Source organism: Tauraco erythrolophus, chromosome 9, assembly GCF_009769465.1.
Source record: "Tauraco erythrolophus isolate bTauEry1 chromosome 9, bTauEry1.pri, whole genome shotgun sequence".
Classification (NCBI taxonomy): domain Eukaryota; kingdom Metazoa; phylum Chordata; class Aves; order Musophagiformes; family Musophagidae; genus Tauraco; species Tauraco erythrolophus.
In genome coordinates this window covers 9,679,073-9,706,324 of record NC_141473.1, presented here as the reverse complement: position 1 = coordinate 9,706,324, position 27,252 = coordinate 9,679,073, and the positions used below count along the sequence as shown (strand labels likewise).

Genomic DNA, 27,252 nt, shown 5'->3' with positions numbered 1-27,252 from the left:
ACTACTGTCGCTGATAGAGAAACCTTAATAACTCATCGATAAACCTTCAGAGTAGAAATACACCAAAACACCCCTATGTACAGTATCGTTCTTGTTTACATCAGCTGGGTTAGGAATTTGATGCAAGGATTGCCACTGGTTGTTATTGTTTTAGCTATATGATTGGGACTTGTCTGGAAAGAGCAAGATCATTTGGGATAATTCGTGTCAGCAGCTGTTGACTCTGTTGCTGCGTCTGAGCGGTTGGCACGACGTGGAGGAGGCGCGTTGTGTGTGGTTGTGTTGCACACCCAACCTCCACCTACAGATGATTGAATCCCCTTGGCCATGCATGGGCAATTCCAGTCTTAAGTCCATCTCTGAAAAACGCAGTTCTAACTAGCTCCCTTCTTCTCCCATTCCTGCCAAGGAATAAAGGCAAATTAGTCAAAAGGCAAAATCTGGCAAGCCGCAGTAGCCATAACACGCACAAGATCAACCTGATCATCTGGTACCCAAGTGTTTCTGGCTGCAAGGTGGGTCAGAGATATCTCTGCTATAAGCAATACCCACATTCATTCATTTAAATCGCATCCAGGGCAAGCCCACGTGAAAAGACCAAATGGAAACCAGGCTGGCCTGCTCCGAGTGGTGCTCAGTCAAGAGTGCTTCCCAGACCGAGACACAAGACCCACCACAAGCCCATCCCACCACAGCTGGTCTGCTCCACTGCCAGGAGGGGGAAGCAGTGGCTGTCCCAGATGGATTTTAATCCTGTACCAAGGGGCACGTTACCTTCGCTTTCTGTAGGACCGTTCCCTTCCCTGTCACCATGACTGACAAAGGCCGGTTTTTTAAAGCCGTTGCTGAATTGACTGGCGAGTTCTCTGTGCTGTTTGCTGGAGTGGCACTTTTTGCCTGAATCTACAATAAAAACAATAGAAATTGTGAGGATTTCAGACCACTATGAGATTGCTGCCTTCCACTGCCATCTCCTAGAAAAGGTCAACAGTCACAGCCCACTTTCCCTAAGAGGTGTTTTTCAGTGACATGCTCACTTTGAACCACCACCAGATGTGCGTGGGGTGCGTTTGCGTGCTGAGGACTTGAGCAGAGGTAAGAGAGCAGAGCTCAGGCACTGACCATCTCCATTTCATGGGAACCAGGTTCCCAGGAAGGAATTTAGATGCCTGAATCTCCCCCCAAATAACTACCCCGGCTCAGCTGAGCACAGAAGGAGCTGAGCTCAGACCTGCGCAGCCCTGGAGAGTGTTGCTCAAGCGCCCACGAAGAAATACAGCTGCTCTCCCAAGCCCCGGCTGCCTTTCACTTCCCCATTGCTGCTGTTACCTCATCATATTATATTTATATTATAACAATATAAATATAAATCTGATATATAAAATAGATAACATTATGTATCGTAATAATATAATATTGTTATTACATTAAGCAGGCTGCGACCGTGCGACTGCCCAGCTGCTGGAAAGCTGCTCTGCAGCCCCGGGTGTCCCACCACATACCCGGGGGGCGGCGTTTTCCAGGTGCGTAGTGTCCACTGCTGTGCCCAGTGTCACAGGGCCAGATTCTGCCTTCTTCAGGTTCTCCTTCACCTCCACCAGGCTCAGCTCCAGGTCCACCCTCTGGTTCTCCTTCCTTTTGCACTCTTCTTCTATCTCCTTCAGCCTCTGCTCCAGGCTCTTGTCTGTGAAGGGAAGGGTAACTTGGTTCCTGCCAGGAACCTGGGGAGCGCGTGAGGGGAGCAGGTACAGGACATGCTCTGGTCCATTTTCCTTATATTTTGCCCCAAGAGGGACTGTGACAGAGCAAGCTCTTGCTGTAGTGTAATTTGGGCTACGTGGTTCAGCTCAAAGTGCCAGGTCTCCCCTCTATTCCTGGTCCCGGGGGGGCCAAGGTCATTGTCCTCTCGCTCCCCTGGGTCCCACATTGGCTCATTTCCACCCATCACCCCTTGCCCTGCCTTACCTGTGCTGCCCGCAAGCATTTCCTTCAGCTCCCGTCTCTCCTTGCGCAGTTGGGTGAGCTGAGCACGGATTTCGTCCTTCTCCTTCTCCAGCCGCTCCTTCTCCTCTGTAAACCGTTTCACCTCTGCCTCCGTCCTGTTCTTGCCCAGCTTGGTTTCTACTGCTGCCACTGGAAACACAACCCACCGAGACAAGCTCATTCAGGGGAAGAACGCAGGAGGGAAAAACCTTTTGAGGGTCTGGAAAGTCACCAGCCAGGAGACTCGTCAGTCCCTCGGGCACTGCAAAGCTGCTGTATAGCAGCAGCAAGCTGGACCATGGGGCAAAACCCACGCCTGGAGCACCCCCTTCCCCAAACCCTGCTGCAGCAGGCACTCATGGCCACCCACTCACCCGGCAGTGGCATCTTGGGTCGGTGCGCGGGTGCCAGCTGGGGACTGCCTGCGGTCGCTGTGCCCGCCAGCAGCTCTGGCGCCGGCTGGGGGAAGGCGATGTTCTGCTGCTGCGTCTGGATTTTGACGGCGGGCATCCGTGGCGATGCCTCGTCAGGCTCTGGCTTCTCTGCGTGTTTCTAGAGGGGAAAAGGAGGTGGGTTGATGCGGTGGGGCAGATCTGGCACACTGATGAAGCCTGGCCCCACACTGCATGTTGGGACAGTACCTGTTCTGAGGTCTCCATCACCTTATTACAGGGCTCTGCTTCCGTAGCCATAAGGACTGTCTCAGCAGCACTCTCTGCTGCAGCCTTGTTGGCAGCCCTTTCTAAAGGTGGTGAGCTGAGGGGTGAAGGCTGGCACGACTTCTTGCCAGCACACTGTAGGAAGGACTTCACTGGGGTGAGATCCAGGTACACTCTGTCTTGGTCTCCCTCCAATTTGCTCTCACTCTTGGGCACTTCTTCCTGCAAAACAAGAACGTAGCCCTGAAAAGGGACCATCTGCTGCAGCCAGAAGTACAGGAAGCATCTCACTGCAGAGCAGCATCATCTCAGGCAATTGAGAGTGTTTTCCATAAACCTTAGAGGAACTAAAACCCCACTCTCTAAGTCATTCCATATAGGGCTTTTAGGGATATGGAAGGAAAGGCCTCTCCTGCTCTCCTTCCAACAGTAGCAGCACCCCATGCAAGGATCTCACACTGTTGCACATCTAGCAATCCCTGCCAGATTCTTTGCCTTTCCCAGGATAACAGTCCCACCCCCAGCATGGCCCATCTTTCTTGTCCTCACACACAGGACTTGCTCTCACAGGCATCAAAAGGAATTTTGATAGACCAGGATCCAAACAATCCACTATCTATCACCAAATAACCCATGCTATTTGCTGACAGAACCTGTGGGATTTTTATCCCAGCTGCCTGAGGATCCCTATAGCACCTTGCTGGAAACCTCTTCCCCACTCCTTAGCGACTCCTCTCCAGCACCCGCTTCTGCCCTGTCACAAAAGCCTGGATTTCCCCAGGGGCTGGGAATGTCCTTCGCCACTGTTGGAAAAGCCTCCCTTTTCACTGCTGGAGGCCCCCCCCAGCCAGATGTTTGCCCGCAGTCTCCGCAGAGCTTTCTGCAGCGGGGTGGCTGCCTGTGGCACTGGGCACCTTACCGCAGGCAGGTCTGGCAGGTCCACGTCATCGTACAGCTCCTCCTGCTGCATCCTGCTCTTTGGCAGGTTGTCGATGTAGGTGTTGGGCTCAGAGTACTTCCTCTGCATTAAGCTGTGAACAGGCAGCGAGACATCCCATCAGAAGGGATCAGCCTTGCTGCACGGTGCTGAGTTTTGGGGCATCTGAACACAGCAGTTGTGGGGTCTGGACAGGGCCACATGGCCGGACACAGGAGACTAAGCAGCGCCCACCAGCGTGGGGCCATGGTTCCCCTTGGCTCTTTGCTGTCTTACCCAGCCCTCAAGGCGCAGCAGTGCAGCAGCACGACTCCCCTGCCCCAGCAGCATGACAGCCCTGCAGTGTGGCTGCATGCCCATGGCCCCTGCACCCCCAGCCAAGCCCACCCCACCAACTTGCCCCTGCAAAGGCCATCTGGGCACATGCCCCAAACCCCATGGCAAGCTGCAGCTCAGGTGGGATAATGACAAGGGCTCTCCTGTCAGTCACTGTGCTTCCAAAGAAAGTGGCTGAGCTGCAGCCATGCGTTGACCACCTATTCCCATGACAGCCACCCTCCTGCTCCAACTTGCTTCCCTCTCCACCAGCCCCGCACGTTACCACTGACGTACAAGAAGGAGTTCTTCGCAGCGCTCACAATGCAGGAAACCCTGTCAGCATCCACATAATCATAGGTAAATTCCTCTGGGTCTGTTTTTGAACCCGACTCCGATAAGAGGAGGCCCAGCCAGTGGCCCATTTCCTCTGAGGACTTCGCCTACGAGGTAATCAGACAGGTAGGACAGGTTACAACGGCAGTTCCTCTGCACTCCCAAGGCTAACGCAGGTTTAGCCTTGGGTAGAGAACATGCTGGTGGTCCTCTGGGCTTGCCAGGGGAAAGATGAACAGCCAGGTATTTATATTAAACCCGAGATCACGTTAAAAGAAGTACCGCTCTGTGCATAGACTAATTTGCAACTTTAGAACATACATGAACGCAGCTCTTTGCTTAACTACTTCCTAAAATTTCTGTTCAGTCTGCATTTTCCTTTCAATGGTCATCAACTCAGCTGCCTACAAGAGAAAGAGAGGTCTCTGTGGCTGGAGCTGCTGGTGGAGTGCCAGTTTTGGCAAGGAAAGCACATGCAGTTTATTTTGCACCAGCAGAGCGCAGCAATGGGGTCGCCAAACACCAAGATGCCCGGGATGGGAGCACACCAGGGTGCCTGCAAGATCCTTATGCCAGAGCCCAAACCCCTTCCAGGGCTGTTTGCACAGGGGAGAGTCGAAGGGGAGAGTTTAAAGTGGGATCAAAGACGAATTTCAAAGAGAGCCCCTTGCTTTAATACAGTCAGTACCGGATTCCCAGCTCCAGTGAACAGCCTGGCATTTTGGAAAATTAGGAGTTAAATATGGTGCCTCGAAGTCAGCTCTAGCAAACAGCCACAGGCACTTGCCAGTAGTGGGGGTTTTCTACCTGAAGCAAGAAGTGGGTTATTGCAGACATCTTTACATCTTTTGCTTTGATTTGAGGAGTTAGAGCAAGTAAGCACAAAGTAAAATTCAGGGCAAGCGAATCCCAAACTGGAAAGTATATTTTAAGCTTCCAATCTGTTTTATTTAGCAGAGACTTCAGTCCCTGGGAAGCCAGCCAGCCGGTCTGTACATTGAGTCTGACATCCCAACAAAATACAGATTCTTCCATTCACGAAATGTAAATTTGCCCAGCACCTCTTCCTCACATCTGTAATTAGGCAAAATTTCTTAGACACAGACATACCCCGAATCAGAAGCTAAAACAAAAACACCTTCAAACTTCATGGCAGGCACTCAAAGTCAGTTGCTTGGCTATAAATATTCCACCCACTGAAAAAATACAGGAAATTGCTCACATTGTCCACCTCCTACTATAATCACGCTGTCGTCAGAGAACTAAGATTAGAGATAAACAGTCCTAGATGCAGGCAAAGGAAAGTAACAGATGGAGATGAATTCACTTGCACTTTCAGGGACAGATCTGTGATTGGTTTACTTGGGATGCATGACCCATGGCTTTGGAACTCTCTGTTTTCAGATGAAGTTCACTGTTCCTCCTAACTGCAGACTTAAATCCCTAAAGTGGCATTCCTCTCATCTAGAATTAACCGTCTGAAATACATCCCATGTAACTTAATCATCCAAGCTTATCCTATAGTCAGTGGAGAGAGATGGGCACCTCCAGAGGACCCTTCATCCCATCCTAAGATGAGTGCCTAAGATGAAGGCTGAATGGTCCTCTGGAGGCACCAGCATCAGACAGAGCCTGGATTACCAGCTAGGTGGGACACCATCTAGGTGACCGCAGGCAGTTGAACCGAAGTCCCACACTTCAGGTTCTATTTTGCTGGACTGAGGGTTCCTCTGGAGGACCTCACTGGCATGTAGGCCTAAGACACCCAAGCTGATGACTTAAAGCAGAGCTTGCTTGGAGATATGCACCCTACCTCCAGAACGACCCGTTCTTCCCCGTTGTGCAGGATGCGGAAGGAGTAGAGATGATCAGGGCTTGGCTCTGGGATAACGTCACAACCTGCCAGACTCAGAGGTTGCTGAGCCAGTTTGCTTCGGTTCTTGTCCTGGTAGAAATGGAGGTGACCGTCTTTTATCTGACACCAGCGGGACTTCCACTGGCTGTTCACTAGCACATTCAGGTAACCTGCAAGCAAGCACAGGTTACTTAGGCATATTTTCCACCCCACGGGCAGAGGGAATCCAAACTCATTTGTGTGCAGAGGGATATCTGATGAGTAAGTTCTGAGATCATCACACAACACAAAGCCACAGGCAACAAGGAAGAGAAAAAGCACAAAGACAAGCTGTCCTGTCTATATGAAACAGGGTGGAAAGGGTAAAAATCTGTTCAAAACGAGACCCTTGAAATTCAGGCTAGGTTTGGAGCAGCAAGTTGGCTGCAGATGGCTGGACAAAGCTGGCCCCAGGTAGTGAATATACTAGCTGATCCACACAACCCTCTCCCTGCTGACTCTCACACCCTGGGCTGATACCCAGGAAGAACACCACAGAGGCCCTCTGTGTTCATGGCTGGTATTACCTGCCCTTCCTCTCAGGTCACCACGTCAGCTATTGCCCATCCTTGTAGGCCACACAGTCACCTTAATGTGTAAGAAGCACCATGATCTGCATGGATTTACCAGCATGGACCAAGCAGGACATCCTGGCACATGCATGTTTGAGGAGGATGATGATGCCCAGTGCTCATCCTGCGCTGCACACTGAGATCCAGCCCTGAGACAAGTCCTTGCAAGGGATTTCATGCTGCCACTTACTGGAAGTCTCCAGGGATCTCTCTGGGCTATCGAGGGAGCTAGATTTTTTCCTTCCGAGGTTCATCAGGTTGCTCAGTTTCAGGCCAGATGTACCCTTCTTCTTGACTACCAGAAAAGAAAAGGACAGACATACATGTGACTTTCTCAGCCCACACAGCCAGACACAGAGCCTGCTGTCCCACTTGGATGTCCTGCCCCAAAGCTGCCTGCGCTGCCATCCTGCACCCAACAGAGCTGCAGCACACACATCCCTTGCAGAGGGCAAACCTGTGCCTGAAGGCCAGGCTGTAGTAGTCCAAATCCCAGGGAGATGATGAGCAAGCAGCAAAAGTAATCTCAGTTAAGCGATGCACTCAAAACACTTAATCTATATTGCTCTAAACTTGGGTTAGTGCTGACCAAACGCCACTTGCTGCAGGAGCTGTGGGAAGGCTGTTTACACAGGTGCCAACCTCCTTTCACTGTCTTGCACTACAAAAACTGAATTAAAAATCACTACCCATAAATCCTTACAGCCTTCAAGTCTTTTCCTTTCTAAAAAAGGGACTCAGGGTGGGGAGGGGGGAAAGCTTACGCCCAAAGAGGCTCTTTGGCATTTTCCCACTGAGCACATCAGTCAGTGCATGAATATGGCTGTGGCTATGTAATCATCAGGGAATCCTGGGAAGAAATCAAGTTGGATGTTTTTAGTGCAGATTTTCTTTCTCTCTAGCATAACAAAATTATGAAGTCCTAATGGAGATGGACTGAGCAGCAGCTGAGCTCCATCTGTTGGGTGACTCCAGTGAGTCCTCAGCAAGGATTTCTCTTCCTCTCTCTCCACTGTGTAGATGGGTCCCACCACTCTTCTAACAGAGCATCTCCTCTTATAACATACTTAACTGACTCATAGATAGAGAACGGAGCTTAAAGCCCAAAGTCGATGCCCCAGTGTGAAGGGGCAACTCTCCCATTGGAGACAGCTCAGCATTTCACACAGGTACTCCAACTCCTCTGCAGAGATCTCTGAGGAAAGTCACTTCGGTTGGATTTATGCCATCTCAAACCGTCCCAAAGTGACTTGCTTAGCATCATGCTGGATCTGTGTGGTATGGCAGGTATCACACCCAGGTTTCTCAAGGCCTATCCTAACTCTTTAACTGCTGAGAAATCCCAACATCCACCTGTCATGTCATGATGGAAAAACCAGCAATGAAATCAAATTCACAGGCAGTGAATTTGCACGCGGCTTTCATCCTGCATCAGGACGGTTTGGGGTGGCAGTGGCAGGAGATGCTACAGAAACCCTTGCCACTGTACACGCAGGGTCAATGGCCTGGTTTCCCCTCATTCACAGGGTGCAGCTTTACCATCTTTTATCTCAGCCGTCTCTGGGTGCCCGTCCGTGCTGCTCCCACTCTCAGAGGCTGCAGAGTACTTCTCAGATACCTCCACCTGCCAACAAGCACCAGACACAAGCTCTGCAGATGCACGTGACCAGTTCCTCCAGCCAGCATCTGCCACAAATGCCTCCTCCCACCCCTACCCCCAAAATTACGAGGTCTGTAGCAGATGCTTTCACAGAGACTTCCCCCAGCCGCCCACTGACACTGTGCCCTCCCCATTGTTTCTGAGCCCAGCACAGGCAGACCTGGCACACCAACTGCCCCAGCTGGGTTCACCTCTGAGGTGACGTGGTGGCACCACCAGCGTCAGTCACCCTATGGCCTCCTGCCCTGCAGCCTGACTGGTGGGGACATTTACCAATCCCCGTAGGAGTGCATGTGCAGTGGAACCAGCCAGCTGCTCTAACAGGTCTATTTTGGGTGTGCACCAGAGTCTTATGAAGGTTTCTCTCTCCTCCCACTGTTCTGGAACAAGCTGATCCCAGGGGAGTGTCACCTAAACCTAGACTAGGTGACTGACTAGTGTCACCTATAGACAGGCCTAAGCCCTGGTGTCCAAGGGTCTATGTTCCTTCCAAAGCTCTTGGTGACCACAACAGCCCTGTTGGATGAGATAGTGCTGCTGCCTTGGATGGAGGAGAGCCCAATGCTGAGTCAGTTTTGAGCAAAAGCTGTGGCAATAAAATTAAGATTATAAAGCAAAATTAAGATTATTCCAATAACGCGCCTTTTCAGCAGAAGAGGGGTCTGGTTACATCCATATCACTTTTTGCTCAGATAAAGTTACCGCACTTACAACCGTTATTTATTAAAGGAACAAGGTGCGAGTTCTCTCTGCAGAGACAAGGTGTACCTTGGGGTAACTGAGACGCTGCGAATCTGGGATGTACTGGTTGCCTTCGCTGCCTCCTTCGCACAGCAGACCGCTGGTCTCCTGGATCACCTGTGCAAAAGGGGAAGCCATAGCCTGTGAGAGCTGCAGTAATGGGGTCAACACTTCTCTCTCACCCAGGACAGCCGCCTGGGAGACCTGCGGTTTACACTCCCTGTGACCCCCAGGACTTTCCTGGCGTTGCAGCAGGCAGCCAGCAGAAACTGCCAGATCCCAATCAGCCAGGGAGAGGCTGCCTGCAAAGGCAGCCTTGGTGCCTCGCAGCCCCAAGCTCTGCAAAGGCTCCTTCTTCTGCTGCCATCTCAGGGAAAGGGCCGCATCTCCCCCCGTCCTCAGCCAACTCATGTTGGGCACCCACCCCAGACATCCCTGCTACTGCAGTAGCTGTGCTGGGAGGTCCCTCCATGGCCTCCTGTGTGCAGAAGGCAGCAGGGAACTGCAGGAAGACACTATCTGGGGACATGAAAATGAAGTGGTGTATTTGTATAAGGGCTTGCAATGAGGAAGGGAGCCAGAGCATGCAAGGACAGGACTGAGATAAGATATGGTCTTCCAGCAAAGCCCAGGCAGAAGCGTGGGATCGCCAGCGGGGCAAGTCCTGAAGGCACCACTGACCCTCAGCCACTGCTCTGCCTGGTCTTTGCTCTGCAGCCCCAGCACGATGACATCAGCGTTCATGGGGATGATCTTCAGCTTGTGCTCTTTCTTCCTCACTTGCTTTTCCTTGTGAATGACAGTGCAGCCCAGTAAATTCACGTCGAGCTGAGGGCTGTGGTCTTTGGAGCTCTTGTAGCACTGGGAAGGAAGATGAGAGGGCAAGTAGGAGATGAAATACAAGTCCGCCCTCTCACTTGCTGGTGTGAACTCACCCCTAGAAGTGGCATAGTGCAACCACACGCATTACGTGCACTGAACACAAGTACGTCTTATGGGTCCTACAAGGCTGTCACATCTACAAAGAACATCTCTAGATATATAGAGATACACATAAATCTATGTACACACATTTATAGTCTAAAATACCTCTCACAGATGCTGCTAGACCTGCTTAACCACCTCAGAAAATTTCCCCAAACACCATCTCTAGGCATTTTGAGAGTTAGGGATTTTGGCCACAGTTGTGCCCTTGTGTCCCACTCAGCAGCCCCATGCCCATGTGCCTTCTGAAAATGGAATGAGATGCCCAAACCTCTGGGACACGCTTTTTGAAGCACCACTTCTAGAGGTACTTTGTTCTACCAGCTACTTAATGTGGCCTGAGGTGCTACTTCCCTCCCCAGCTCATGAAGAGAGGTTGTTTTAAGCAGAGAGTGGAGGATCTACCCACCAGCAACCTGGTATCCTTGATAACGCACAGCTGTTTTGCCCACTGTCCCAGCCACTTCTTTCTCCACAGGAATGCACAGATGCGGGCGTCTTTCATCAGCTCAATGGTGGCCTCTGTGGATGGCCACTGATGGGTTGCTGACTTGCCTTTGCTGCTCTCTTCTTCATCATAGGATTCATAGGAGCTACTAATGGCTTCACCATCTTCTGTAACAAAAGCACATCTTTACCGTTAAATACATTCCTAGGACAACTCTGGGCCTACTGCTTGCCTCAGCCATGCTCACACATGCAAAAGCTTCCAATGTAGGGATGTGTCTTTTGAGGCTCTCCAACAGAAGGATAATCAATAGGAAAATAACTCTCATAGATCCTTTTTTCTTTCTAGCCCGATATTAATCGCATTGCAATGTTTTGTGCCTAAGTGTCAGTTAGCAAACACTCAAAAGACACTTCTCAGTTGACCACAAATTTGAGAACATTCCCTTAGACGTTTTCCGATGTTTGCTGCTTCTCCCCCCTAAAGATGTTTTTTCTACTTTCCACTTGAAGCCAAACACTCACAATTTTTAAGGCAACAGCAAGCTACAATTGGCCCTTGTCCTCTGAATGTCAGAAGTAAAAATGGTATTTGCAAGGCCATGCAGCAAGCAATGATCTATTGTATTTGAGATGTCATGCCACTTTCCTCTCTGGGCTAACAGGTCTCTCTCTCTCTACTCAGCATCTAAGGGACAGCAAGGGGCTTTGAAGTAATACACTATTGCAGCAGCAAAAATTAGTCATAAGCAGCAGCTGTAAATAACAGTAATCACATTTTTCATGATCTTCTCAAACGAATTGCTGCTTTATTAGGATGAGCTGGGATTTTTATTAGCCAGCTCTAATGTATTGCAAGTTACTGGACTTTTCAGCTGACAAGAACAGCTGGTCATCAGTACCAGATTCATCAGAAACAATGAAAATGTTCCCACTGACTGCAGGGGAACTTCTACTGTGCTGCTGGTGTCTACAATATGACTCTTATTTGCAAAGTAAGCTCACGTAGCAAGATGGTAAGATTTGGGCAGCATCTTGGTAGGGTTTTGCATTCTTGTCCTATCACAGCATGGAGGAATATCATTAAACCTCTCAACAGAATTTAACCTAATTTTGATTCCCATCAAATCTTAATATCCACATAAGAGTAACATTATCATATTGTTGCAAAATAAAAAGAGGAAAAGCAGCCAGAAAAGAGAGGGAAATAAAAGCACTATGAGCTTCACTGAAGAACATTTCTTAAGTTGGGTTTATTTGTTCTTAAAATAAAGGGAACTGAGATGCAGTAACAAAGCTACAGCCACAGCCCCAGTCTCCTCTGGTGAAACCCCGATCTATAACATCCCTCAAGTCATCAAAGATGTACTAATTAAACAAACTTATTAGAAAGCAAATATTCCCTTTCAAAGTCTCTGAATGGTGCTGACAGCACACTACTGGCCCACCACCTCCATACCCTCCACACATTGGACTGTCCATCTTTTCTAGGAAAACATTACCCTCCATCACGTTATCACCACGCAGACCTTGTCCGCAGGCACCCTGGGCAGAAATTCAGATGGAGTGAAAGCGCTGAGGTTTCTCATCCCTAGAAATACCAAGCTGAACCTCTGTGCTGCTAGGGACCCTTCTATCCAGCAGCAAGCATGCCTAAGGGAACCTTATCTTCTAAATCTCCCTTCTCATCAACATGGGACTATTGCTAAGTGCCCCTCTGGTGCCCCTCACCTAGGCATTAGGTCTCAGGCTGCCACGTTTCTCCTGAGGGAATAATGCTTTTCTTCCATGATCTCAGCAGGAACCCTGGCTGCTCTTTCATGCATCAGCCACGATGGCAAGTGCTTTATGAGATGAGCTCTTCCCTACCTGAAGAGCTGCAGCCTTTGCTGGCCCAGTGACACTGCCATGGCCTCATGATGGAAAGGTGTTTTCCAGGCTGTGTAGTTGGCAAACTGGGACAAACCTTGCTTGGGTGACTCAAGACAACACTGTAATCACTACTATAGCTCGCTCAATCCCAAGTCATACAGCTCAGGCACTTCACTACAAGGTCTCCATTTCCGCCTTCTGGAAGTTTCAACTAAGAGCACAGTTTTATCCTCTCATTGAGGTGACATCAGTGACAACCTTGTTCTGAGATGTCCTTATCTAGATCCACCTCTGCTTTCCTGTTTGTCTTCCCAGGGAGCTAAATCAACACTGTGATGCAGGAAGCTCCAACCATCCCGCGCACCAGAGCTTCCCCTGCCCGAGCAGAGCTCCTACAACTTGTGCTGAACAGCTACTTGTCAATACAGCCGGCACTACCACACATCAGCTCCACATCAGTCGCCAGAACCAGGAGAATAAAGGCTAGAGAAGTTCTCTTCATTGTCATCCTGAGCATGTGGAAAGGTACAAAAAAAAAAGAAAAGAAAAGCCTCCTTGTGTATATCCAGCACGGGCAGAGAGAGGGGAGAGGTGGTTACCCTCCATGCACATAATGGTTAATGCCAGGGGGATGCACCTGATTATCTTTGCTAAAAGTGAGGCTTAAAAAAAAAAGAAAAAAAAAAAGGCACTTCAGGCTTTCAAAGCATGCCGTACCCATCGTTATTGTGGCATAAATAACGCTCTCAGTAACCTGCAACCCTGGCCTGGGTCCAGCCGCAGCAAGCCTACCAAAAAGACCTGCACAGTCAAAAGGAAAGAGAAAGGGAGACACAAAGAGAGAGAGCCACAGATAAGCAAATGTGGAGAACCAGGGCGTCAGTCCGGCTCGGCGTCGCTCCCTCCCCAGCCAGTGAGGCTGCCCCGGCCCCGCTGCCGATGGAGGAGCACACCGTACGGCGAGACTTCAAACAGGGACAACGTTCTCAACCCGTCCCCTCAAACGAGGCAATTCCCTTTAAAACAGAATTATCATCATCATAATTAAAAATCAGCCAGGGCAGACGAGCTGTGTCAGCCAGAATAATTCCTGCTCAGTTGGCAGTCACGTTGCCCCTCGCGTTTTTGCTGTTTCTTATCGCACCCTTCAATTATGCAAACGCAGCCGAGGATGAGGACGGTATCGGTTTAACGCGTTTCAGCCCAGGAGGAACGGGAAGCAGCAGCATTTGCCGGAGCTGTAAAATGAAAGGCAGAGGCGTCCCCAGCAGAGAGGCGGGAATCCTGCTGATGAAAGAGGGACCCCGAGAACCAGCGGTCTCGCCCGCCCACTTCGTTTTAATTAATTTCACCCACAGTTGGTCACAGTGCCTCGCAGTCCCACCTCTGATGCTGCACGAATCCTCTATCTCCTCAGCCCATCTGGAGACTTGCTTTGATGTCCTTTCTTGGTAGCACACCCACTAATTTCAATGACGTTCCTATTTTTGTTCGGTTTCACTACACCCATTTGTTTGGAGACGCATGGGTGTTTTCCAAGGCTTGTGCTATAATTCCGTCAGAAACACCACCTGCAGTTCCTTGGACTGCAAATCCCTTCCCTACCCAGCTTGTGGGGAGAGCAGGGTGAGCACAGAGGGACTGGGGGGTTACTGGGATCAGGCTTTAGCATCTTTGGCCAGGGAAAGCTCATGCATGTCCAGACTGCTCTTCAGCAGTCACACCAAGGTCTCAAGGCAGTTGCTAACAACAAGCATCACTCCATGTAGGATAGGTCCAGGGCACTATTACAATCTCATAAGGCAAGGGGGGAAAAAGGGATGGGGAGACCAGTTTTGTACTCGTTGAACCAACGGGCAGGACCGAGACCTGCACGTTTGCCCCACGTGTCATGGGATTTGGAGCCGGATCTCTTGTGGCCAACCAGGGCAGCAGCAGCTTCCTGGCGTTGCTGTCTGACCTACCCTCTGCATGGCACATAGTGCTTCACCCTCTCTCCAGCCCCCCACAGCCTCCTCGTGCCATGCACCTCACACGTCCCATCTCCACTCACTTCGCGGGCTCCTACCCCCGCGTACGGCTGCGATACTGCTCAGTAAAACACCGAAAGTCCTGGTCAGACAGCTGCTCCCAGCAGTCACGGACTGCCCCGTTTGGGCAGTGCTCCCATCATACGGGTTTTTTCTCTCTTTTTTTCAACCGTGCTTGCAGGGCTCTGATCTCTCCCTTCCTTCGGCATCTGCCTGGCCTGGATTTCGGTGCATGGTGGGCATGTTTGAGTCTTTGAGCAGCAGGTTACCAAGGAAAAGCGGAGGGTTGAGCTGGGTGTGTGCTTATCGCTCCTGCCAGCCAAGGCTCTGAATGCAACGTGAGTTTACGGAGCTGCCTGGATAACACAACTTGGGTTTTCCAGCACATGGATCCATGGCCAAACTCCAGCTAATCCGGTGTATGTCTTTACACGCCGTGGCTCCAAGCACGTTATCCTCTTTCCCAATGTGCAGCAGGGAAAAAAAAAAAAAAGGCCAATTATCTTACAGTGCAGGCAACTGGAAATCCCCTGCGGGGACAAGGCTGCAGCAGTTGCAGGAGGGCTTCACGCCCCGCACCCCGTGTATCACAGCCCTGTCCTCAGCCAAATCCACAGCATTTCAGCAAACCCAGCTGGCACCTAACTACGTGTGGCAGAGCTGGGAGGACCTCTGCTCCGCACCAAACGGCGTGTTTGGCCCCAGCCGTGATGAGCCTCTGCACCTTTGCCCACTCGAGCTGGGTGCAATCTTCCCGCTCACCACTGTAATGTGGCTGTGGACAAACCAAGATGGTTCAGACAAACAAAGATCTTTCTATTTCTCCCTTTTTTGTTTAGCACTAACTCCTAGGCCTGCCTGAGAGGTGGCACTGCTGGTGTGTCCCTGCCAGGGAGCTTCAAAGCCCAGTGGTGCACACTGGGGCTGGAGAGGACTCAGCTTTTCTCATAAGCAGCTCAGACTGAACAGTCAAGGGTTTAGATCCAAATCATTTTTCCTTAACTCTCGCTTCTCTGCTTGCCTCGACTGCCCCTGCTCAGCTCTGCCCCACACCACATATGTCATTGCACCCCACTGCTGCAGTTGAGGCTGAGGAGCAGAGATCTCCTTCTGCAGAGCAATATAACCTCTCTCATTTGGATTTAAAGGGATTATAAAGCAATGACAAGATCAGCTCTGTTACCAGATCACAGGAAGGTAATCTCTCATGAAGGGTGTTCACCGAAAGAAGGATGCATGAATACATCTTAAGTGGGAACCTGGGAGCTCAGCCTGTGTGCAGCAGTCTCCGTGGCACTGCTGAGGACATCGCTGGGAGGTGCTGAGCGAAGTGTGCAGAGGGAACCCACGCACTGTCCCCTGACATGACATGTGGCTTTTAAATCAAGTTTACAGATGGTTAAACTGACACAAGAGACATTGCTGAACAAACAGCCAATTATAAAAGCGGTTATCACATCTAACAGACTGACAGAATCACGGATTTGGAGCCCCAAAGGGATGGCTAGAGCACTAAGGCAGGAATGCAGCCACCAGAGCTTCACCACTCACTCCTCAATAGAAACCTGCCTTTGACTACGGCCTGTCTTCCAGAAAGCCATCAAGACAAAAAGAGCCCACAACGGTTCATATTATTTTACAGTGATGTTACATTAACTCAGGCATGTTACTTATTTCTGCAAGAAACTTAAAACTGAGCATCATTAGCCTTTTCCTTCCAACTACCATTAGAGCTGCAACATCAAGCACGACCAGCATCAGAAAACAAATTTGTCGCACAAGCTGTGGGAAACATCCGTGCTTTCATTTACTCATTCTCATAAAGCTCAAGCCCTCCGTCTCCCACATGAACCCCCCTGAGAGTTGGCCCTGATATACCATTTACAGAGACATCATATGGCTCAGCCTCTTCATAGTATCCCTCTGGAGACTCGATCTTGGGGACTGGAGGTTGTTTTGTTTCAGGAATCTGCAGAATAAATAAATAAAATAAGCATGATTTAAGGTAACAGAAACTGGAAAACAATAGGGTGTCTTTGTTTTTTTTAAGCACTAAAGTGCTTCCTAGTAGATGAGACCTTTTACATGTGTACACACGGATTTTCATATAAAGTAGTTGAGATGTCAGGGAAGAAAGAGACTGCTGAGGGTTTCCAGTGTACAGTTAGCTCAAATATAAAGGAGTCCTTTGAAATTACTGTATAATTGTGTCGTAAATGTTATTTTCTTTAACATTGCTGAAAGCCCTGGCAAGATCAACTCATGGGTTTCCTCTAAAGCAGCAACTGCAACCCATTGGCCTTACCATGAAATGGGACTTCTGCCTGCTGCACCAACCCCCCAGAGCTACTCATCGTAATTGGGAATGATCCTCTGAGCTATTGATTATCATAACAAGGAACCAGGAGAGAAGACGTTTGGTGCAACCCTGGCTTTACACTGAAAACCATAGCCTGAGCAGTCACTGGTTGTGTCTCCAAGTCTCTGACTGATAGCAAACCAACAGCTAAAAATCTCTGCTTTAGGAATTGTATTGGGAATCTTTAATTGTGCTCTATGAAAAAAAAATGAAGGAAAATGGATAAACAACAGTGATGGAAAATAAGCCTTTGAAAAGAATCCAAGTGCTGGAAAATCCCTGTGGTGCCTGCCAAACCCCTCCCTAAACACAAGCAAGCACTGGCAGGAAAACCAGTGCCTTGATGCTTTAGAAATACCAACACATGAGGGGAAAAAAAAAAGAAAGAAAAAGAAAGAAAGGGAAGCTAAGAAACAAACTTTTTCCTTTTCAAATAATTCACATGGCTGTTGAACGTGAGACAGCAGAGCCGGAGATTGCAGTAGGATGAGCACAGAGCTTACACTCTTCCTAAAATATGTGGCATCCCATCTCCTATCATGATCTGACAGTAGTGTCCCCCCATTCCCCAGTGCGTTCCCCTCTCCTTGCCCAGGCCAAACCACCCCCAGTCATCTGACAACGGTATGCTCTGGCTTACACCACTTCCATTGGCTTCTGACCGAGACCTGTGCAAATCCTGAATAGGATGTTCAGAGCGCACACAGCTAGAGCCCTGCTCTTCCCAGGAAGACATGCAGAAAGGCAGGTGTCTCTCTGCAGAAGCAGCAATGTTGAAGGTCATGGATGGTCCTTCATGCCGTCCCGTGAGATTGCTCCTGGTAGCCTAGAGGGCCAGCTGGGCACCAGCACTGCAGAGCAGTCTAAGGCAGGATCAGTCCTTTGCAGGTCATGCCAGCATCATCAAATGTAGGTTCAAAGCTGTCCATCCTGCCCTGGATATTTCCACCAACAGGTACTGCTGCCCAGAAGTAGAATGGAAGCTGAAGGATAAGATTTTCTGGCCAGCAATGCCCACAAAGGGGGATGTCACTGAGGCTGTGGGAGCTAGGTACGCTGACCGCACTGGCCAAATCACCTATCTCTGCTCCCACGTGGGCCAGTTGCCCATGCCTCTGTCAACCTCACAAACTTCTCAAGTGTCTGAGATGAAAAACCTCTTCCTACATGGGTCTGCCAGACGCTGTGAGCAGGACTCTGAGCTTGCTTTCCAAAGCCACGTAGTACACACTGCTGGAAAACACTTGCCTCCAAAAACTTAAAGGTTTAGGAACTTGTCCTAATGTGTTAATTAAAGAAATAAAATCAAACCCAATTGCTCCAAAGCTTTACTTAATCCCTTCCCTGGCCAGAGAATGTGTCTGCAATTGCCATCTGTGGTGGCCTCCTGCATGTAGCCAGCTCCCATGTGCTACGACCATAAACAAATTGTCTACACAAAGAAGAAAACGCTGTGGGTTTATTTGACACCGTCCAGCGAGTGTCAGGGAAGGAGAGGGCGGGGGAAAGGGGCTGCTCTGTTTTGTTTCCTACAGACAATGGAACCCAACAGGAACTAGGTGGGACTGCATCTCAGCTGCCCCAGAAGTTATTTTTCTCTTCTCCTTCCCTAAAGGCATGGAGTTGTTGTCTCTAGCTTAGGTCAAAGAGTACACGCTGCATTATCTAACCTAGGCTGGTCCTTACAGAAGGTTTGCCTGTTGCATTATGGCACAATGGAGCATGCAAATAAAACCACCTTGGGCATCTGCATCCGCACCGCGTGACCTTCTCGGTGGACAACTGTGGAAAGCGGCAGAGCTGCCAGGGCTACCGCAAAGCAAATGTCACCGACATCTGGGCCACAGCCTGCAGGACTCATTGTTTAAGGTGGCTTTGGGACAAATCCAAAGAAATTAGTGGGATGCAGCTTGGCCAGCCCTGTACATTTGCCCGTTGACTGTTGGTGTCAGTGAATACCAGAGAGGATCTGCTGTGTGGAGCTTTATCACCAATTTCTCCTGTGTCTCAAAAGGCAAGAGTAGAGCAACACCACAGGGTGCCTTAACAGCACCAAATCACAGACAATTCCACAGAAGACAGATGTATTGAGAGGTCCTCTCCTAACATCCCATGCTCTCTCCTCCACCACCCAGGTGACCATGGCTCCTGCCTGCGCCAGGAGCTGCAAACAGACAGGGAAGATTCATTTCCCCACAGCAGCAATTTCCACACACTAACTGGGACCACGCTAATGTTCTCCCCAGTCTCACTCCTTGAAGCACACTCAGATATCTTTGCTGCCAACAGCTCACTGACACTCAGATGCTTACAGCAAGGAGGTACTTGATTGCTTCATCCAAAGGAGGTTAGCTCCAGTGGTAAGCAAGTGGGAGAAGGTAGTTTCCAGAACAGGCCTGGGAGAAGGCAGATGGCTTAGGTAGCCTTCTCAGCTAAAATCCAAGACTTTTATTTTTTTGGTTTTCTAATCCCTTACTTAACTTCCTGATTTGCCCCATCAGAAAGCTGGGCTGCACAAGCACAAGCAGAGATACCTTGGGGACACCCGGCTGCTGCTTCCCTGGTCGTGCCTTCACCGTTGTCCTCCTGCCCACCTTCCTGGCACAGCCACCACTTCCTCTGGCTTTGAGAAACCCAAAGCAAACAGCAATTTCTGCTCTGGTCACTGCTCCTAGGCAACTCCAGCTCCAGTGCCATGTCCCCAGCCGGCTGCATGGGCAGAGACCCCTGGGGCTGGAGCAGCTCCCAGCAGGCAACCGCACTGCATACGAGGGTTTGTTGCTGCATTCTATCCTAGCCCCTCGTTTTCCCAGCTCCTCCGGCTAACTTTCAGCTGAGCCACATAGCCTCCTGGGTAGAAGTCCTGAGGCCTCACCCCACGTCCTCCTTCCTGGGAAAGGAGAAGATCCTCCTCTATGGTTGACGGATGCACCATCCCATCCTGTCCATTCCTCCCCATGCACACCCCTGCCCTCCTTTCCTTTCACATCCTGAAATCCCAGCTACAGTGATTCCCACATTGGATCAACTACTGAACCACATCTGAGGTCTCGATGATGACCTGTGTCTCTCAAGGACAGCTGGGCTGGCTTGCTGGCATGGAGACAAAATCCCACTGAATGCTGATGGCGTTGAACTGGGCCTTGGCTAGATTTATAGCTGCCCTACAGAAAAATCTATAGTGCCAGCGACTCCTGCTCACAGACCTGTGGGTTTTACAACCAGCATAACGCTCGGCACGGCCACCCAACACACAGACAACACCAGGAGCTTCAACTGATCTTCTCTGCTAACGGCCAAACCGTGCAAGGCTCTGCCAGCAAGGGACATCCTGGTGCTGCCCGGGGATCACCCCACCACCCCAGAGCTGAAGGATTTCTGGCATTTATAAGGTCATGTCAGCAGCCCAGGTACAGCTCCTTTACAACTCAGGGGAGACTTCCAAAGCAACAGTTGAGAGCCATCGTCACCTTTGTTTCTCTGAAAAACTCAATTCTCTTCCTTCTTCGAGCGCCTGGATTGCCATATGACGGGTGTGGGTTTCCCCGGCAGGGGACACAGGCTATTTTGCACAGTGCTCCTGCACGCACACAGGAAGCCCAAGGCTCCTACAGCAGCCTGCTCCATCGGTGCACGAGCTCTTGGGAAGCACAGAGCTTTCTGGATGCTCAGCCACCCCGGAGCACGGTCACCCTGCCTGGGCCACCAGTCAGCTGCAGCATCTGCACCACCTGCATGCTGACTTGCAGTGTTCATAAAGACCAAATGTACAGCTGCACACCTGTACAACTGGGGGGCCCCAAGTTGAATTTTTATTTTATTACTATTAATTTTTTTTATAATGAAGCTCACCAGGACTATTTGCCTCACGAACATACAGGGCAGAGGTCTCTCCATTTAGCCACGTCACACAGTATGGAACAAACGTGAAGCCTCCAGAGGTTCAGATCCCAGGCTGAGGGCTGGGCAGCAAAAAGCAAAGGATTGCAAAACATACCTTTGGAGGGGGGAGGTCCGGCAGGCTCTTCTGAGGAGGAGATGAATGCAGTCCTGAATCTCCATTGGTCAAGGAGTTTCTCCGATCCAGCTCTGCAAGCAAGAAACACAATTATGGGAGGTTGGAACTAGACGATCTTTGAGGTCCCTTCCAACTCTAACCATTCTATGATTCTATATCGATGGCACATGGCATTTCCCAGCAGAGCACTCGCTACCCAGCGCTGCGCAGGAACAGCAAGGTGCTATTTGGTAGGAAGCACAGTGACAATTACAGGCAGCGCTGCAGGGCCACTGTGTCATTTCAGGCCATACCCAGGAATGTGGCACTTGGAGACCCAGCAGAAGAACCGGCCTCTGTTTTTTGGGCATATTTTTGCTTCTGGAGGGAAAACTGTGAAGCCTAGACCCACTGCTGAAACTTTAAAGGGTCTTGAGGAATGGCATGGGCAGACACTACATAGTATCTGGACAGTCACAGCACTTTAATCCTTGCTAGCTCTGATCCCTACTGCTGCAAGCAGACAGATCAGTGGCTGTCCTCACATCTGCTGCCTTTCCAGAAAACGAGCTAGTATCACCCTGGTCCCAGAGCAAATTGCAAAGTTTGCTGCCTAGCTGGGCTGCACAAAGGTTTATCAAAGCCAGCCAAGAACAGTAATTTAATTGCTGTTGAACAAAAAGTTGCTCTTGAAGCCACCCAGGCCAAACATGTGAGAGGGCATATGGCAGCTGAACTGCTCCAGGCGATCCACATCTGCCTCTGGAAAGTCAGATTTCCAAGCAGCTCAATGCAGAGTGATTCAGTAGTTGGATGGTACGTCGAAGGCTCAGAAACTTGTGTTCAGTCCCTCTTTCCCCACCACTGAACTCCTGGGTGGCCTCAAACAAGTGCCCAAATCCCACAACCTCTGAGACAGCACAACGCAGCAATCCTCAGGGAACGAGTGGGAGCAAGGCACCAACTGGCTGAAAAACTGGCGTTATACTGTGCAGAGGGGAAGTCCCCTTTGACAGAGTGTCTCTTGCCAAACACTTTGGGAGAAAGGAGGCTAAAGTATTCAGACATGGCAAGTGCAGTAAATTAAAAGGGAATTAGGTCCAAAACCTGCAGTGAGTTGAAACTCTAAGTGCCTTAGTCACCTGCTGATGCACCAGCCGCACTCCTTGGGCGCACACAGAAACCACCCAGGCATTGCGCAGTGCCCAGCAGTAGTTAGCACCACGCTCAGAAGAACTTTGCTGCGTATTTTCTGGGCTTTAAAAATAGAAGCTGGAAACCACATTACTTATTCGCATCTGAGGCTTGGAAGCCATGATGATAGCTTTGCCCTGCCAGGCTGTAACCAGCTCCTGGGCTGACGGTTGCAAGAGCCCAAAACACATCTCTCGTGACAGATTGCTCCCTGTGATGCAGATCTTTTGGTCATCTGGCTAACTTCATCTAAGACAGAAGGACAGAAAAACTCATAGATCAATAGACACCAGCTCCAAACAGTTTGCACCCCCAGGCAGGGGTGCTGGATGTCTTGTAAGGTTCAAAGAGAGTAAAGTAGGTGAGTCTATGACAAAACTGATCATGGGAGATCCATCTACCAAAATACCCCATGCTTATACTGCCAAAGTCAGGTGCTCTTGGAGATTGGCTTTTCCTGTAAAGGGACAAGGAGATAACGCTCTCAGGGTGGACACCTTCCATCAACAGAAGCTGTTGAGGCCATTGCTGCTTTTTGCAAACACCAGAAAGGAGTCTGAGATTTCCTAAAGCCCCAGTGGGCTACTGTCCAAGAGGAGATTATCTCCACACTCACAGTTGTCTACACAGGGAACTTTTCAGAGGCCTCTTTAGCAGAGAGAAACAGACAGGCCAACTCACATTCTCCTGCAACAGGCGGAACCTCCATGCTCAGCTCCACAGAAGAGAAATCATTGCAGCAGCAAAAACTACTGCCAAACCCTTTGCAAGCGGTGGCCATCTGTTCTGGACTCTCCAGCCAACCTAGCAATCGTCCATGAACCTCACCACGTCAGGAAAACACTGTTTGGTTTCTGTACCAGCAGTTCTTCCTCCTCACACCAACCTTGGAGCACGGGGACAGACACCATAACTTTGGTCCTCACCCTGCTGGAAACCTGCCCACTCCCATGGACATGGGCCCATGCACTCCAGCTGAGGAGCAGAGCAGGATGTCATGGAGCTTTGATTTTCAGGCTCTGTGCAGGAAGAACCACCCCTTTAACCTTCATCTGACAAGACTCCTGGAATGTCACAGGGTTTCTGTTCTGAGGTTGCAGAGGGCAACTATCACTGTGCCCAGCACATGGGGGCAAGCACCTAATGCATGCTTTCTGTATGGCGAGGCCACACAGCATCTGCTGTACATTCCCTTTCCTTCTCCTGATACACATGCCAGCACCACAAATCACAGACTGTTCCTTACTGGGGTGGAAGGGAAGAGTATTTTTTCCTAGACAAGCATTAACGCTTTGCAGGTATCTTCTGATAAGGGTGCCTCTCTAAAACCTAGAATTTGGAGAGAAGTTAGAAGTGGGAAGGAAGAAGAAAGAACAGCCAAAGCCTGCTAAATTCACACCTGTACTAACTGTTATTATGCGCTCTCTGTTCTTTGTAAAAGTGAATCACTCCTGGCATCTGAGCTAAGAGAACCGCAGTGTGCACCACCAAGAGCCCTACACTGTGCATCGGTCCCACCTCCCAGGCTCCTGCACCTTGATGCCTCTGTGCTGACTTCCAGGAGGTGGCATTTGGCTCACTGAACAGTCCCATGGACTTGCAGGGTAGAGACTTGCTGTGTTTCTTAAGTAAGTGATGGTGTCTTCATCATTCACTGCAGTGAATTCAATTACTGTGCCACAAAAGGGCATCTCAAAAGCAACGATGGAATTGGATTGTAGTGAGTGAAATATGTTTTTTCCAGAAACAGCATGTTTTAAAGTTTCAAGGAGGGACTTCTGCAGCTCATATATTATCACTTCGGAAAGCATTTCACCCTGTGCTGCTAGAGCATACTCGAGCACAGCTACAGTGATGAAGAAATCCCACAGGGCATGAGAGGTCCCACTGACCTCAGCCACAAGTGTGGTCACCACATCACACCAAAGGATTTCAATGAAACAAAATGCACACAGCAGCAGTGGATAAAAGGGGTAAGGGAGCTACATAATCACATCCCCCAGCACCAGTGGGTGCTAGGGCCCGCGCCATCCTGCTAAATCTGAACCTGCAGGTCCCAATTTGACCAGGCAGGCACAGACCTCCCTGTGCAGTTCCAGAGGCAGGATCAGGGCTGTACACCCAGCTGCAGCTATGGCCAAGATCCCATACATGTGTCTGCCTGACTCAGCATTTCCAAATAACTCAGAAGTTTTACTTGAAATAGGGAGGTTGTTGAAAACAGACTGAAGCATCAGGTCCCACAGGGAGCAACTGAGTGGGTAGGCTCATGGCCTTGATAGGGAAAAGCCTGAAATAAAAAAACCCACTCCAAAAATAAATTGTCTGAAATTTGCCCGTGTTCAGCATGGTGGATCAGGTGCAAGCCTTGTTTTACCCACCCAAATGAGAACTTATATAAAGAGATGTTCCTGTCACCGCCGAGAGCTACCGGAAGGCTGTGCAATCCTGTTATGGAGTATTACAGCATCACCCAGAGGGTCCTGTCTGGAGATCACACTGAGGCTGCACATAGAATCTGGGAGGACATCCCAGATGTCTTCGAGGGTATTTGAAGTTAACCTAAATTCAGCTGCAGGTAGTTTAAAAAACAAAACAAACAAACCTCACCACAAAACAATTAAACCCAAACAAACAACTCTGGAAATGGAGCTATCCCAATTACTGCAGGACAAGCATGTCAACAGCAGGCTGCACTGATGCGTCCTCTTCTCTCATCTATTTGGATCAGAAACTGTGGGGTAGGGTCAGCCACTGACTACGTGTGCATTAAGGAGATGTGTGTCATTAATAATCTCACTCTACGTGATTAACAAAACAGCCTTTGTGATGAACTTCAAAGAGCAAGGACATTTTAGAGAATTATGTTCTTTCCCCATCTTACAAATTCCAGATCTTGAGAAATCTGAATTGGAATTAATATTTTATCTAGGTTAACTTCTTGCTTGTACGCAGCAGAACTCTTGCATCCCCCAGGAGATGAAGGTGCTCTGCCCACGCAGATGATGAGGATGCAGGCTGCGCCTGGGAACTCACCTCGCGACGCTGTGATAACGCAGACCCTCTGGGCTAGTAGAGAGCAACATGCTGAAGACGACACATGCTTTCAAGGTCTCAAAGAGGTGAAGTGACATGTTTTGTGGCCAAAAGAAGCATGAGAGCTTCCTTAAATAGTTCAGACACTGGAGCTACAAGCCTTAGAAGGCAACATTTTTTATCCCAAAATAATGCTCTCCAAAGTGCTACTTCCAGGAATAACCTCAGAGTGTTGGCACGTACCCTGATTTCAAAGGAATGTAATGAAAATGGCAGTCCTTCCCACACCATCCACTGCCTCGTCCCTCAGAGCTGCCAGAGGGGCACTCCACTGGTCCCAGTAAAGCAAGGCTCTAATACATGTACCTCCATTGACCCATTAGATATGAGGCAACCATTATTCTTCAGCTCCCTACCTTTGTCTTGTTTCTCTGGTCACCCTGCTGTTTATGGACGGTCACTTTGTTCATATAAATGTATCCTCATCACCACCTGCCAACCAAAGGGAAAAGTGAACTCTTTAAGCACTCGCTGCTCTCACATTGCTACGTTTTTCCACAAAGACAGATGTAAAAGGTGTCTCTGCTGAGTAGTTTGGGAGGAGAGCATGCTGGTTGAGCCAATGTGCAGAAAAAAAACCCAAGCAATAATAAAAAGCAGAAAATTAAATGCTTTATAGTCAGGAAATCCATAAGTCCAAATTTCTACTTAAACATTAACTTGGCCCAAACGGTACATCCTGTGTATCTTACAAAGTGGATTAAATAAACTTAAGGTTTAATAAGGAAAACAGAAAGTATCAGGAATCTTGGGAATCCTTGCTTGTAAAGCTGGACACATAACTGTAGTAATTTTACATAAACAATTAGAGGTTACTGCAAAAATAATCTCCATTTTCTCCTTCTAATTTTCACATTTCCCCTTCCCACCAGCCTCCAAGAAAATGTTGCTTCAAGATCCCATAGTAGTTCCCACGAGAGCCACTGCCCTGTCCTCGGTTTTCCTTGCCCATACCGCTGGACTTGGTGTAGGCTCGCAGAAGGTCGGAAAGGAAGCTCTTCTTCACGATGGCAGTGCTGCTTAAGTTCTCCTTGTCCAGTATCCTCAGAAAATCTTCAAGTTCTGCAAGCAGCTGCTCGAGAGCTACAACAGCAACAGAGACAACTGTTGGCAAAGCAGTTGGGTGGCATTTCAAAGAGGACATACATTAATTCTGAATCTTCCAAGTTCTTCTGCATTTTTCTAACAAGGAATAGTTCATATTGGTTTTCTAGCTTGAACTCTCCCTCTAGCTTTGAAAAGAAAGCGAGTCCCAAAACAAAAAAGGCTCCAACTTCCTTAGTCTGTACATAAGCCAGCAAAATCCCATGTAAAATATTATTTTTCTTCCTATAGGACTTTTTGCTTAAGGGGGGAAAGTCTGGAGGGATTTCAAGCATTAGGGCTGAGATCACACAAAAGCAGCCAACAAGATCTTACCCTTGAATCTTGGGTCCCTGCAAACATCATTCAAACCTCATCTAGATTTGGATCTACACCAAGACTCTGCTTTCTGGCTCCTCTTTCCAAGCCTCCTCCTTATTTCTCTGTCTGTAATGATTTGAAAACATTTTTGTGTGTCCCCAAAAAAAGACGCACACACACACACACACAAGAAAGCACATACGTAATCATCATTGAGTAAATTCTCAAGCCGTCTCGCTTGGGTAGTGACCACGGAGATCTTCGTACCACGTGGAACCGAAGACCCAAGGTTGAGCAGCATCTCAGCCAGCCTCAGGAAAACCTGCCGTACCAAAGACATCCCTGTATAGGCACAATGAGCTCCTGGGACACACAGCTCCCCAGCACTGAGGCTCAGCGAGGCTAATAAGTTTGTTTTCCTTCCGAGGAGGTGCTACTCAGCTCTGCCACCCACAAATCACTTCCCTGACGGGACTCACGCTGAAGCAAACGGCGTTAATTGCTTGCTTTTGTTCACGCTGAAGTTTATCATCAGCTAATTAGCAGCAGTGGCAGGAGCCCATTCCAGGGAGGAAATAACAGAGTATTATGTGGAGAGAGGAAGCGTGGCGCAAGAACAGTGGTGTGTGGGAAAAACACGGAAAACCCAGCCGGGGCCATTCCTCCCCTTTGGAGTCTCCCCACTCCATCGCTCCATGCTAAGGAGCTGTGAAGCTTGGGTTTGCCACCACCAGGCTGCAAACCAGCCTGTGACTCCTCAGCACACCACCAA

At 49.4% G+C, this 27,252-nt stretch overlaps 1 protein-coding gene across 1 annotated transcript; it reads right to left on the bottom strand.

Moving 5' to 3' along the window:
* Positions 1 to 374: 374 nt before the first annotated feature.
* On the bottom strand, positions 375 to 26,820 carry AFAP1L2 (actin filament associated protein 1 like 2). The gene is made up of 21 exons (XM_086616807.1): positions 26,748 to 26,820; positions 26,001 to 26,159; positions 25,433 to 25,497; positions 21,692 to 21,694; positions 20,787 to 20,876; positions 16,309 to 16,399; positions 13,118 to 13,201; positions 10,491 to 10,693; positions 9,779 to 9,958; positions 9,125 to 9,214; positions 8,236 to 8,320; positions 6,887 to 6,991; positions 6,044 to 6,255; positions 4,192 to 4,337; positions 3,562 to 3,673; positions 2,625 to 2,864; positions 2,358 to 2,535; positions 1,966 to 2,133; positions 1,503 to 1,684; positions 775 to 903; positions 375 to 401 (listed from the first exon to the last, which is right to left on the bottom strand). The coding sequence occupies exons 1-21, from the start codon at positions 26,818 to 26,820 to the stop codon at positions 375 to 377; spliced, it is 2,622 nt and encodes an 873-aa protein (XP_086472933.1).
* Between the last annotated feature and the right edge of the window lie 432 nt (positions 26,821 to 27,252).

Coding starts and splice junctions, on each gene's coding strand:
- AFAP1L2 (XM_086616807.1), bottom strand. CDS start 26,820: ATGTCTTTGGTACGGCAGGTTTTCCTGAGGCTGGCTGAGATGCTGCTC. Junction 3,674..4,191: donor GCTGCGAAGAACTCCTTCTT/GTACGTCAGTGG, acceptor GCCTGTTCACAG/CTTAATGCAGAGGAAGTACT. Junction 402..774: donor CGGTCCTACAGAAAGCGAAG/GTAACGTGCCCC, acceptor ATTCCTTGGCAG/GAATGGGAGAAGAAGGGAGC.